This window comes from Crocodylus siamensis, chromosome 4 (assembly GCF_052110815.1).
Source record: "Crocodylus siamensis isolate JL-2025a chromosome 4, ASM5211081v1, whole genome shotgun sequence".
NCBI lineage: Eukaryota > Metazoa > Chordata > Crocodylia > Crocodylidae > Crocodylus > Crocodylus siamensis.
In genome coordinates this window covers 111,258,793-111,272,089 of record NC_143398.1, presented here as the reverse complement: position 1 = coordinate 111,272,089, position 13,297 = coordinate 111,258,793, and the positions used below count along the sequence as shown (strand labels likewise).

General features: G+C 41.2%; 1 protein-coding gene across 3 annotated transcripts in view; it reads right to left on the bottom strand.

The window, feature by feature from the left end:
- Positions 1-532: 532 nt before the first annotated feature.
- DENND5B (DENN domain containing 5B) overlaps positions 533-13,297 on the bottom strand; it is a 200,546-nt gene continuing 187,781 nt past the window's right edge. For all 3 annotated transcript variants that reach the window (XM_090043350.1, XM_090043348.1, XM_090043349.1), the window contains 6 exons: positions 12,466-12,584; positions 11,313-11,500; positions 8,884-8,966; positions 8,578-8,704; positions 6,206-6,380; positions 533-5,299 (listed from right to left, as the gene is read on the bottom strand). In XM_090043350.1, the coding sequence (XP_089899476.1) occupies positions 5,116-5,299; positions 6,206-6,380; positions 8,578-8,704; positions 8,884-8,966; positions 11,313-11,500; positions 12,466-12,584 (876 nt within the window). In that variant the 3' untranslated portion in view covers positions 533-5,115. The remainder of the gene's footprint in view (positions 5,300-6,205; positions 6,381-8,577; positions 8,705-8,883; positions 8,967-11,312; positions 11,501-12,465; positions 12,585-13,297) is intronic.

The following is a 13,297-nucleotide window of genomic DNA, read 5'->3' as shown; positions in this document are numbered from 1 at the left end:
GTGATTATCTGTTTTAGCATATCTGCTTATCTCCTCATACCTCACTGCACCTTTCAAAGAATTTGGTAGCACCTTGGCTGAGAACCTAGACTACTCAGTCTAGGATGCTGCTAGTCACACTGCATCGCATCCTTCTCAAGGCATATGTTGGGCTACATGGAATAGGGGATGCACAACCCATGGTGGTCATTCCAGTGGCAGCCTAGAAAATACCAGTGCACTAAAAACAAAGCTTCATCATGAGTGAAGCTTTTTTCTGATGTGCAAAAATTTTCAGTGTTGAAAACGAAGAGTACAGTTGCACCTATATGCTAGGAGTTGCTAAATATGCACATATATGCAAATAGACACACACATTCACAATACCTGTGAGCTTCCCAATGCTAGGAGGATTATCCGTGGGATTGTGCTGTTCAATCTGTGTTCTATTTATAGCTCCTATGTTCTGTTCCAGTTTTAGTTCAAGCTCTTTAACCTGTGACATGCATCTTTTGGTTGCTATTCTGCAAGGAGACAGTGATCCAGATTGTTATTCTCACAGTTTTATTCATAAAGAACATAGCATGAAAAGCTGTATTTAAATGTACTCCAAAACCTGAAAAATCCATGTCAGTTTGTGATATATACGTTAAAGTGCTTGATATAACAATACTTTTTACTAATATCGTCTTCCTGAAAATAATCCAGGTCTGATTCAGTTAGTAACCATGTAAGGACAAAATAATAATATACTTAATATGGAGACACTTAGGGGTGTTTTAAGCTATATAGGGCACATTCATACATTTCAAGTGTAACATACAACAGTTTCCTATGAGATGCACACCTTCATTTGATTGAAAGAAGGAAATTTCTTAAATATGCCTTCACAGAGCTATTTTAAAAAGATCATTTTGAACAAAAGTAACTAATAGTGCAGAACAAACAGCTGTGGATTTTTCGCTAAACACAATGAAATCCAACTAGCTTCAGAGAATTATAAATACATGTTTTGTACAGACACAGTGAGGCATTTGATTTTCTTACTCTTTCTTTCAAGCTATTACACTGAATGTTAGCATAACATTACTATGCAGGACTCAGACATCTGAAACAGACAATTTGGATACATACTTTTGCAAAAGGGCTTTGGTCTTTTTCAAGATTCCATTTCCCAAACAATGAAGGTGCTTTAATACTGAAATACAAAACTGTGCTAAGCTTAAGAGAACCCTGATAGGCTTGCTCTCTACTCTAGCAAGTTACAATGATTTCTGTAAACCTCACAGAAAAAATGAAGACTCTCACAGTTTCCAGTGATCAAAAGTAATCTACTAAAAATGTATACGTGAAGGAGTAAAACATTCAGTACAAAGAACCATACGCCCAAAGGTTGTCAAAGAGCTAGTCTACTAGGATTCAGAAGTACTCAGCTGTGCCTCTTGCTTCAACATACTTTAGGGCATCTATGATGCTTTATTGCCTATTAGGGAATATTAGACATATTATTCTTCTCACACTATTTGTGGTGTGAAGCTTAATAAAACAAACAAGTGCCATATAAGTTAACACTTCCTAAAAAAAACCCAAATCCCCCCAAAACAATGTGAAGTTGTGTTAAAAAGTTAAGTGCCACAGGTTTTAAATTTAATTTGAGGGGGGAAAAATGAAGCCACCTTGAACTTTACATTTCTCAGGTATGTTTTAGTGTAAGGGCACTGCCCGTGATCCTTTCCCCTTATACTATGGAGTGTTCTCTATATCTACACATGACTTGAAGGATGCTTCTCTTTCTAGCCTCTCCAACATACACTTGACACTGTGTCTGTGGGGTGCAGTGTCAAGGCTACCTTCCTTCAGCAGCCATAAATATTTAGAAAAAAATCAAAACACAACCACCTGGATGCAGACTGCGCTGGAAAAGAATCATAACTTTCATGAAAGAAAGAAAAAACCTTATAAATCCCTGACCAAAAGGATCATTGTCTTCGGATGGTACAGATTGAAAGGACTTCAGGAATAATCAAGACCCTGGAAATTTGGTGGAGGGGGAGTGGTGGCAGCATTAACTGCATCTCTCCTGCTGCCAAATTTCTCATCCCATGGGGAAGTGTGCAGGCCAGATGTGGTCCTGCATGCCAGTGCATAGTCAGATCCAGACATGTGGGGTTGGGCTGCAAGCAGCCAGATCCAGGCACACAGGGCCAGGCTAACACACTAGACTGCACCGCTGGACCTGCCAACCTGTGGGCCAAACCTCTACCACTCAACTTGCCCACAGGGCCAGAAAGGTGGGTGTCACTGAACTAGATTCATTCTGGGGCAAAAAACTGTTGATTTACAAAGAGTAAAAAATTCAAACTTCCTAAGTCACCAGTAGTACCACAATACTGCCATTTGGTTTCTGATACTTGGTTTATAGTTCATGTAAAAAGTCAAGTCAGCAATGACTTTTCAAAATTCTTGCTGAGTATTCTGCTCAGGTATCTGAGCCTGTTAGCTTGAACTGAGACTGCCTGGTCACCACCACCCAAAAAAACCCAAGACTCCACACCTGTCCAAAACTGTAAATGTTGAATTGGAGGCAGCACACAAGTGCATGCTTTTAGCACAAGCCCACTGCATTATCTACAGTCCTCCAAATGAATTCTTCACAACCCTACTATTCATTCTATATAGAACTGCAATGTGTTTTGGATGATTTTAGACAATTCAAGCAAGGGGAGGTGCAGGAAGTCTAAAAACCAAACATTTGTTACAAGTTGTAGTTTGCTTAAATCAACATGTAGTTCAGAACAACTACCAACACCCTTACAACCAGTACAGGCATCATGTGTTGTTGAAGGCAGAGTTTTAAAATGTATGTAACTAGAGTTGCAGGGGAATATGATCCAATGTGTACATGCATCAAGATACTGAAATACTCTATGAGTTAGTTACTCAGCACAGACTAGTATCCATATGAGACCTTCATATCATCTGAAGCATCTTTATTTTTATCTGACATTTTTCTAGTCATTCATTATAGCTTTCCAATAAGATGGATGCCACATAATTGTTTTTATTTGGCCAGGAAGTGTCATGCAGAACCAACTGACAAAAGTGAATGCTATTACAAGAACTGGCCAGTAGAAAGATAATAGAAGAGTGAATACTCATTATTAGCTTGCAAATAGAGAGTATGAACTGTATCAGCCTGTAAAACTAATCCCTCTGTTGTGGGTTACAGTGCCATAATGCCCAAAAGCTGCCTGACAAAGGTCAACATTTTGGTACAGTCTAGTTTTCTTTTCACTTCCATCTCTCCTGTTCTGCCTTTTTTCCCTTTTTCTTTTACACTGTGCACTCCACTCCACTGTAACTCCTTGGATCTATAAAACCTTACCTACAGGTTAGGAGCGACTAAAACACCAATTTTCTAACATTGTTTTGAAGTTGGGAAAATGCAGGAGAGAGAGAAAGAGAGAGAGAGAGAAAACCCTAATTTCTAAGCCCCCTGCCTTCTATGGCTCTCAACTCTTTTCATTATATGTATAATATACACTAGCATATTGTGCATTCTGTGTATATAATATACACTGTATATTATACATGTGTGTATAAACTGCTCTGGGTGAGAGCAAGATGTAACAAGAGCATTCCACCAAAGCTTTCTCTAATGCACTTCAGTTCTGACCTACAATGTCATTCATTTGTTATTCTGGTCAGGTACCTCCTTCCCAAGCTCTGTGATACCCACAGGCATTCACTGAACAACTAATTAAAGTAGTGACAACCAAAAAAAATGTTGAGCCAATCTCTAAAAGCCAACAGCAGTTTTAAGTTAACTATGTCCCCAGTCTCCCCAAATCTGGTCTCCAAAAAAGAAAATGGAATGGTACATCTTGTAGACTTGCTGCATGGCACCCACAAATTGGCTTTAAATGATCTAGTTTCTATTTGAGCGGAAGCTACCAGTTTTTCTGTGTACTCATAATATTTTTGTATTGCTAACAGATCACTAGTTTGAAACAGTACAAGAAAGAAGCCTTAAAGTACTGATCCTTCTTGCCTTGCGTGTCTTCTGGAGCTAGATTATTCAAAATCAATATGATCCTATGCCTCCCAGAAACACTTACTCTCTAGAATAAAGGAAGACAAGTACCTTGCCAGCATTTCAAAACTGGTTGATATGGTTTCTTATCAAAGCAAAGTCAGTGTTTGTGGTCTACAGTAATACATGCTTGTCAAGTAGAGCAACAGAGTTCACTTTATCTCATGAACCAAATTTCTCAACAGAAAAAAAGTGAAATTATGCACAGTACAAAATCCAAAGCTAGGGTAGGGATGGGGAGTCATTTGAGCAAAACCCTGACAGACAAAGGGTCAACTGACTAATCAAGCTATCAACATTCCCCACATATAGTCTGGCGCAGTACAATTTAACAGATATTAGAACCCAGAGAGCTCTCTGAGGTGCAACAGTTCCTCAGGTCCAGTGTTCATATACATCTCTTGTACTGACTGATAAAAATTACACAAAAGATTAACTATGACAAATCACAGCTTGGATGCATGAAAGGCTTGGATTTTTTTTTAAACAAACAAGGGAAACCATGTGCGATAGGGTAAACAGTATACATTCACAGCATTTCTAAGAATGAGATGACAATGGCTAAATATTGATACTTGTTGTGTTCATTCGCAATACCTGAAAAAGCCCTGCTGAGTTTGCGCTATATTTACATATTGACTGGCTTCTTCCTTCCGAGCAAGTAGCAACGCCTCCTCTCCCCCTTCTTTCTCCCCAGGTTTAAGCTACTAATTTTCAACACAAGAACACTCAGTCTAAAAAAAGTTTCTTACGGGTAATATAATTTCTTAAAGAAGATAGCCTATTTACACACATCTAACACATGAAAATACTCTATTTTATACTAAATTTCTGTTTCAAATAAACTACAATACCACATTTTAGTTTGTCTGCAGCGTTAGGACAGTCCTGAACCTGGCATAAATTGGGTTTCCCATTCCCACCCGATAACGGGTTACTTTGCTTCACAGTGATGCACTACCACAGCTTTCAAGTCCAATCAGGTCCCCACTTTTTGCTCGCTTGCTTGGGAGAGAAATAATGAAGTTCTCAGCAAAGCCATGCTAAACATCCACTCCTTTAATGAGTGACCCTTCTAGGACGATGTTGAAATCTTGTAATGTCTGTAGGACTCTGATGAGGGAGTTGACGGTCATGCGGTCTCGCAGGAGGGCATTCTCCTCATACATCCTTGTAATGGCAGGGCATTCTGCCAGCAGTGGAATCCAGTGAGGGAGCAAGTGATCCCTGAAGAGAGAAGAACGGGATTATTTTAGGATGAACCACAGCAGAATTTAATTAAAAAACAAAACAACACCACTTCTCTCAAACAAAAACACACGCTGAAGCATTGCCTAATTTTGCATGCATGATGTGTTGTTTGCACTGAAAACCCTCCCATGGAAGTGGGCTCTTCATATTAATATGAATGTATGACCCTGCTGCAAGTAGCATAATACTTTTTTTTAAGGGAGGAAAGTGGAGAGCAGAGGCAGGGAAGAGATTAGGGAAGTCAGATTAATGACCTAGGAACAGATTCTATTAAATTCTCAAGTGAGCAGCAAAAAGAGCAGTGTCCAGGAAATCTATACTGGCAAGATCTAATTTGTTATAAAATATCTAGAAAGACAAAAGAAAGAAGAAATAACAAGCAAGGTTTCATCATGAGGAAGGTAGCCGTGTACCATTTCCACCTGGCCGATTACTAAAAAAGCAGGGTGGGAGTTTGAGGAGGATGAAGAAATGGACTACTTCCTCTATTCAGCAAACTTCAAATTAGTACCTGTACTTAGTGAAAGATGTCACTTAAAAAGAGAAAGGATTATGTACAGATATCTATGTAGTTAAAAAATAGGGCTGAAAATATCTTCCAGAAGTCTAGACACTAGTTCTGTTTTGTTTTGTTTTGTTTTGTAATGAAACCTGATCTTTTTGCCATTCTTCTTGTGCTCTTAAGGCTATATATTGGGGTAGGGAGCAGAGGGTGAAAAAACACAACAAAAAACAAAACCAGTCAGCTAGCTTATGTTCACAATTGTTTATCAGCGTAAACTAAGTCACAAAGTAAGGAGGATATAATGTTCTTCAACTGAGCATTTCAAAAACAGAAGGACCCCTCCCCCCTCCCCCCCACTGAAGAATGCTGCTAGGTACCTAGTCCCAAGGCAAACCAGAATTTGGAATTTGCCATCCTTCCCAATGCTCCGTGGTGCTATAGTGATGGCGTTTACATAATGGCAGAACGTTTTGCAAGATGATTTCTGAAGCAGGAGGTCCTCTTCATTGTCCCCAATTTGGTCAGTAGTTTCAAAATAAGCAACAGCTTTCTCTGTGGCAGGAAAGGAAAACCATGACACAATGAATACAAGATACACTGCAGGTACCTCGGTAACTTAAAAGTAGGTGATGGAAGTCATTGAAAATTGGCACACGCCAAAAAGCTACCACACAGCTACTCCATATTCCCCTTGTTCTAAATATAGAAGGGAAATGATGGTAAAAACATTGGTGTACATAAACTACTGACAAATGTACCTACAGGTTTATCATAATCAGTAGCCCAAGAGTGCTTACAAGTGGCTTGATTATTTTTATTTTATAAAATGATACCATTAGCAATTACTTTGGGATTTCCTGAGTAACAGTTTCCCTCTAGCTAAGACTCTTTACCTACTTAACATGCCTGCCTGAGGCCTTAAGTTTGGGCACTACAGATACATAGGTAATAATTACATGTAGGACATCCACTGAAAAATAAAGGCTGATTTCTAATAAATATTGCTTTCCCATCATCATGCGCTTGGAAAGCCATTTCCAAGCACCTTCATTTATGGAGTATGAAACTTGGGAATTTTCCTCTCTTTGTAAAAATATTTAGTCCGGGGGTTGGCTGGGCAGCAAAGAGCTGTGCTAGGGCTGGGCAGCTGAAAGCTGCATTGCCGCTGCTTTCTCCCTGCCCCTTGGCTACAGTGCAGGCCAAGCTGCCAGCTGGTAGGGAACTGTGCCAGGGATGAATAGCTTTCAGCTGCACCTACACTGCAGCTGAGAGGTGGGGAGAAGCAGAAGCATGGTGGATGGAATTTCTTGCTGCCTGGTCTTGGCTCAGTTCCCCACTGGATGGATGCTGTGCCTGTGCCCTGGCTGGGATCTGAGGGCTTGAAGAAGCAGTGGCAATATAGGTGCAGCTTCCAGCTACCTGGCTGCAGCCTGAGCACAGGCAACCTCCCTCCTCCACCCACACTGCTGCTGACATGCTGAGGAAGCCACCTGGACAGCACAGAACTGGGGCTGGATTGATCTGTCCTCTAGCTTATGAAGGTTGCCAGTTCCTGCCTTAGTCAATAATTCAGGCCTTTAGTAATGAAAATGTGGACTGGTACAGGGACTGGTGGTGGTGTGCAAACTAATTGTACAACATCTGCACTGATAAGCCTCTGTATGAAGTGGAAAGCCCCGGTGCCATTTCCTGTCATGGCTGTCTCTGAAAACAGGATGATATGTTGTGGTTTTTGCGAGGTGGATGGTTGATTAAGAGAAGGGAGCCATTCCTTTTTGTCCAAGTCTAAATTTCAGTCTATTACTGAAACAGATTTGCCTTATTTGCTTGAGTAACCTCCCAAACAGTGCCATGTGCCCCACTCAAATTTCTCCAAACACCCACTTCTCTAGAGCAGTGGTCTCCTAAGTGGGGTGTGCAAGACGATCCACTGGGGTGCAGGAAGAAAATATTAGAACTTCTATTTCTATAAATATACATATATTGGGGGTGCATGCTCAAAAATGTTTTACTGATAGGGGTGCGCGATCAAAAAAGTTTGGAGACCACTGCTCTACGTGGCTAACACGCATTTCCTTCCACCCAGCAGACCTAGGTTTCAAAAACTTCATTGTCTTCTACTGCAAGTGCATGACACACTTCTTTGATCTCACTTTTTCTAATATAAGTCTACACAGCAATATGTATGTTAATAAACCACCCTCCCCCTCAAATCAGCCAAATCACCACCCGCCCAAAAATCTCTCATCCACTTCACTCAGATACTATGGTGAGGAACATGGTATAAGAACCTAGTATACACAGTATACTTTAACCCAGAAGGCAAATCCCCCCTACTCCCGCCCTATTCTGGTATCACATGGTAATGACAAATTCAAAAAGGTAATACATCCATGTCTTGTTTGGGTTCCCAATTCATTTCACCTCCCCCCCCATCATTAGGCCTGAACACTGTGCAGAGCTGGGATTATATGCATACCTTTTACAAGGTAAAGCACAACTGTACTCAACAAATATTTCTTAAGCAAATCTACAGATATGGAAACATCTTTCCCGCAGGAACTGCCTCAGCTAATCTCTCTGGCAGGAAAGTAAAACCGTGATACAATGAATACAAAGTGTATTAAAGCCACCCCAGCAAATTCAAATTAGGCAAGGTAAAATGTGAGGAAGATACACTTGTGGTCATTTCCCTCTAATGTTCTCCCATTTCACGTTCCATTTATCACAAGATAATGGCCTGGTTTACCTATGAAATCCCAGATAAATATGTTCTTGTGAAAAATCCGAGCTGATTTGAATCCATGGTGGAAAACCTGCTCCAAGGCTGCAACCAGGCCATTTTCTCCACATAACAGAATGGTAAGGCTTCCCCTCTATGGAAAAAGATACAATTCTTAAGTACAATTTTGCTTGGAGGAAGCTTCAAAGCAAGCCAAGAATTAGAAAGATACTTAAGGTTCCCATTTTTATGCTTATACATGTTTAATCTTTCCTGGTTATATAAGTGTTTACATGGAATTTCCTCTTACAGATAATGCTGAAGAGAGAATACCTCTTTTTCTGGTTTGTGAAAATGTTTCACAATGTTGTTTACAGCTTCCCCAATTCCTTCCTGGATCTGCCCCGCATTTGGCTCTGTAAATTAACAGAGAGCACAGTAGCTGAATAAACTGACATTAAAACAAACGTACGTTCATCAAATTTACATGTTTTAATAGACATGGCTTAAACGACAGGTTATATTCTACCGTTATGAGGAGGAGGACTCATTGAGTCATCTGTGTTGAGCAAATCTGAACCCTAATAAGTGACGGGAGAACGTTAGAACTAGTCATATAAATTGCCAGACTTAAATTGCAAACATCAGAGCCTTGTTTTATAAATGATACTTCAGCTAATCACCCTCTGTCCATCATATGCTAGCAGCACTCATTTTGCTAACACCGTTTCAGAGATGTGAAGGCCAGAAGAAACCATTGAACTCACCTAGATTGACCTCCTGTACAGCAAAAAACCAAAGAATTCCATCCAGAAATTCCTGCATCAAGTCTATCCAGGTTGTATAGCTGTACTGGTCTAGAGGAAAAGGCAATCAAGACTCATAGTAGAGATGATATATTTTATTGTAAAAGTTCTCCTGGGTAGAAATGAAAGTTCATATTTCATAGGATTTCACAGAGGAGTCAATAGATGGAAAACTCCTCTGGGCAGCCAGTTCATAGCTAGTATGAAGTCTCTCAACTCCTGTGATGACGCAAATTTTCTACTCAGGAGAAGTTTTACAATCTTTCTCCAATGCCTGAAGAAGGCTGTTTGTGCCCAAAAGCTTGCAATTAAAATTTTTTTTTTGCAAAAATCTTGAAAGATATCATCTCTACTATGAGTGCTGACTGCATCGTCTATAATTTTTAATTTAGAACCCATATTTATTTCAGAAAGACATTCATTCTCAATGTAAAGGCTTGGAGGGAAGTCACAACATACACTGTTCAAGTTGGTCCAATAGTTAGCTACCATCAAAGTTAAAAAAAGAAGAAAAAAAATTTCAGTCTGAATTTGTCAAGCTCCAGCTTTCAGCCACTGGGTCTTTTAATGACTATGTGCTAGATTATGTAGTCTCCCACTATCAGATCTTTCTACCCATGTATGTACTTACAGGATGTCACCAATTTACTTATTAATCTTCTGGAAAACTAGATAGGAAACTCATTCTCACTTTAACAGGGTTTCCAGACCTCAAACCATTCCCATAGTTCTTTTCACACCCTTTCTGATTTTTCAGCACACTTAACACTTTAAAACACTGTAATAATTAGTATTTCTGAAAGTAGGAAGCAATGCAGTATTTTAAAAATCAAAAACCCTCAAGCCTTGATTTGAATTACTGAGCTTTGTTGTTCTTTTTTTACTCAGAAATGCCCTTAATGGATAGCTAGACATGGAACCATGCTCCTGGACAGCAATACTGATTTCAAGCTGCTTTCTTTAGGTTTTGTGATATTTGGAGACAGACACTGGTAACTGAAATAAAATCACCTGGTGCTTTACTCAAGCTAGATAAATTTGTTAACAAGATTGCAGGTTGAGGTTGTTTGCAATAGCAGGAGACTACACACAATGAGACAGAACATCTCTTTTGGTCCCATGTCCTTTGCAACCCAAACCCTCTCTACATGTTACGCAGGTTATGCAATTAACTGGTTAATTGTGCCATTAATTTCGACTGGCTACATCTGCAAAGTAACTACCCTGCCATAAAAAGGTCCATCCAGCTAGAAAGCTAGAGCTGGAAAATATACAGTACCTTTATAGCTGGTTTCTATCCAACTTTAATTTGCATGTGTAGCAGGGTCTCCCCATCAGCTGCCGAGGCTCCCACCCACATGGGTGAACCATGTTTAAGTGGGGCTGAGAGTCCTGCAGCTAGTCCCACAGCTGCAGGACTCTCCATCCTAGCAGCCTTGGGGTGCTATCGGGGCCAAGAGTCCCATTAGGTGCAGGACTCCCTGCCCCACCAGCTTTGAGGTGTGGCCACAGCTGTGAGTCTGGTCAGCTACTGGACTCGCAGCTGCAGAAGCCTGCTACCTGCTGGTGGCAGGATGGCATGACAGGATCCCACCATCATGCACAGATGGCACGGCAGGAGGTATGATTGCATGGATTACATAACGATTGTGTAGATTCCATCATGCCTTTACTTGAAAGTCTAGAGGGGCCCTGTGCCTCAAATCAGTGAAAGAAGTCATTGTCCCTGTTTGACAGATGGGGAAATTTAGAGAGGGTAAGCAATTTGCCAAGTCAGAGCAGCTCAGAAGCAGAACCAGGGTAAGTGGAGGACCTTTTACACTCTCAAACTTGAGGCTATTCCTCTAGACCTGGCCTTGCTTTTATAGCTAACAGTCCTGTTCAGAACAATGTCTGCTTCTCAGTAGTTATCCCATCATGTTGTAGTTGTAAGAACTGGAAACGGTACAAACTTACTTGTATTTTTTCCTGTCAGGGAAGTGATGCTCAATCTGCGAGCTGTGGTAGGAGACTTCTGCTGCGGTGGAGTACGACACTGTTTCCCCAGGTCTTCATCTGATGTGGATGACACCAGTTCTCCAATAAGAATTCTCTCCAGACTGCCATCATCAACACCTTTACCCAACCATCGTCCACAGGGAAACCTGCAGTATTGCCCAACAGAAGATTACAGTTAGGGCCCTGGCAGATATTACACTTAAGGCGTGACTAGCATTATAAATTACTAACCTGGATACATGTTCAGGGAATTAGTGGCGCTATGAAAAGCGAAGCCAGACAAAAAATACAAAAAATGTGCAATATTTTTGTGGCTAGTTTCTAAGCCTGTGTGAAGCGGCAAGTATTCACTTTGGATTTGGCTGAGTCGGAGGGGACGGCGATTCAATTCAGAGATTTGAATCACTGTCCCGATTTGATTCAGCCGAATCAGATCCGAAGATTTGGTGCCACTTTGGAGATTATGCCATAGACTAACCAGGCAGCAGTCCTCACCATGTTGGACCCAACAGCCTCTAGCTGGTAAGTCTGTTGTGGTGGGTGGAGTGGGGGAGGAAAGGGGCGTTGGGGAGGGAGGGATTGGAACTGGGACATGCTGCCCAGGCGGAGCAGGGGTTGCAGGACTTGGGGAGGGGTGCAGCAGCACTCGGAGCGGGGCCTATATCTTGCTGCCGTTTGCCCAGCCAGGAGCAGGGCACATGTGGGTGCAGCTTGCTCTGGGTATAAGGAGGCAAGCAGCACAGGGCATAGCCCCTGCTCTCAGCGCTGCCGCACCCACATCCTGCACTCTAAGTGCTGCCGTGCCCCCTCCCAGCTCCAGCCCCAATAAATTTGCTAGTAGATGCAAGAGTGACAAACACTGCAAAATTATTCCAACAGTTCATCCAGGTTCAAGCACAAAAACAGGCATAGAGAAAATCCCCCATTCAAGCCTTATCTTGGCTGCAGCTGTACTTTCTGAAACTGGAAAATTTTAAATTCTCTGGTGCATAAATCAAGTTACCTGTGTGCATCCTAGTTCTGCACATCAAAAAAGACACTAGGGGTTTCTGAAACACATTATCAGTAGGGATTTCAGACTCAGGTAATTAGGAGCTAACTCGTTGCTTACTTGTATGTATGGCCTGTGATTTCATTTCTGACCATGACACAATCAACCAGCCATTTGGCTAATAGCCCTGAGTTGTCATGACCAATCTGAACAGTTGTTAGCTTTCCTAAATTCTGGCACTGAAATAAAAAACAAAACAAAACAGATTTTACTCAATGTTGAAGAAAGATGACTTGCAGTAATTCAATTCACAGTTTTGTTTAATTGGATTTGGCTGATGTAGAAGGGATTCTTAACTGAGCAAACACCACTAGAAAGCATAAGAATAACTGGAGCCACTGCCTGCTGGATGATATGGAGGGGACTGGCAACATGTGGCAGAAGGCATGGTGTGTAGCTGATCTAACATCTTTGTAGGCCACAGGCCATAGGCTGCCAAACTGCATTGGAACATGCTTCCTTTCTGGAACAACTCAGCACTGCTAACACTTGCTAAGTTAGCTCAAGGGGCAGAGGTCTGTGCAATGGATTTAGAAGTTCCAGCCCTGCTGAGGATCTTTCGGAAAGGTCAGTATAATGATACCTGATGCATTTTTTTTCCAATTTGCTCTTTTAAAAACTGAGAAAATAACATAAATGAGCTAACATTAAAAAGTACTGATGCTATGAAGTCAGGCACGTAGAAGTGGGAGAAATGTCAGAATTAAGGATGCCCGTGCCACCTAAGTTTGCCACCCTTGTGCATTATGAATCAACCTTAACTACCTGATGCCATGCTGTCCTTTACCCCACAGGATGCTTGACTCACTCAGTGCATAATCAATGAATGCTCAACTCAGCAATCTTTTCTTTTGTTCAGTGTATGGCCCCAAGCCTTACTGGATGCCTATAC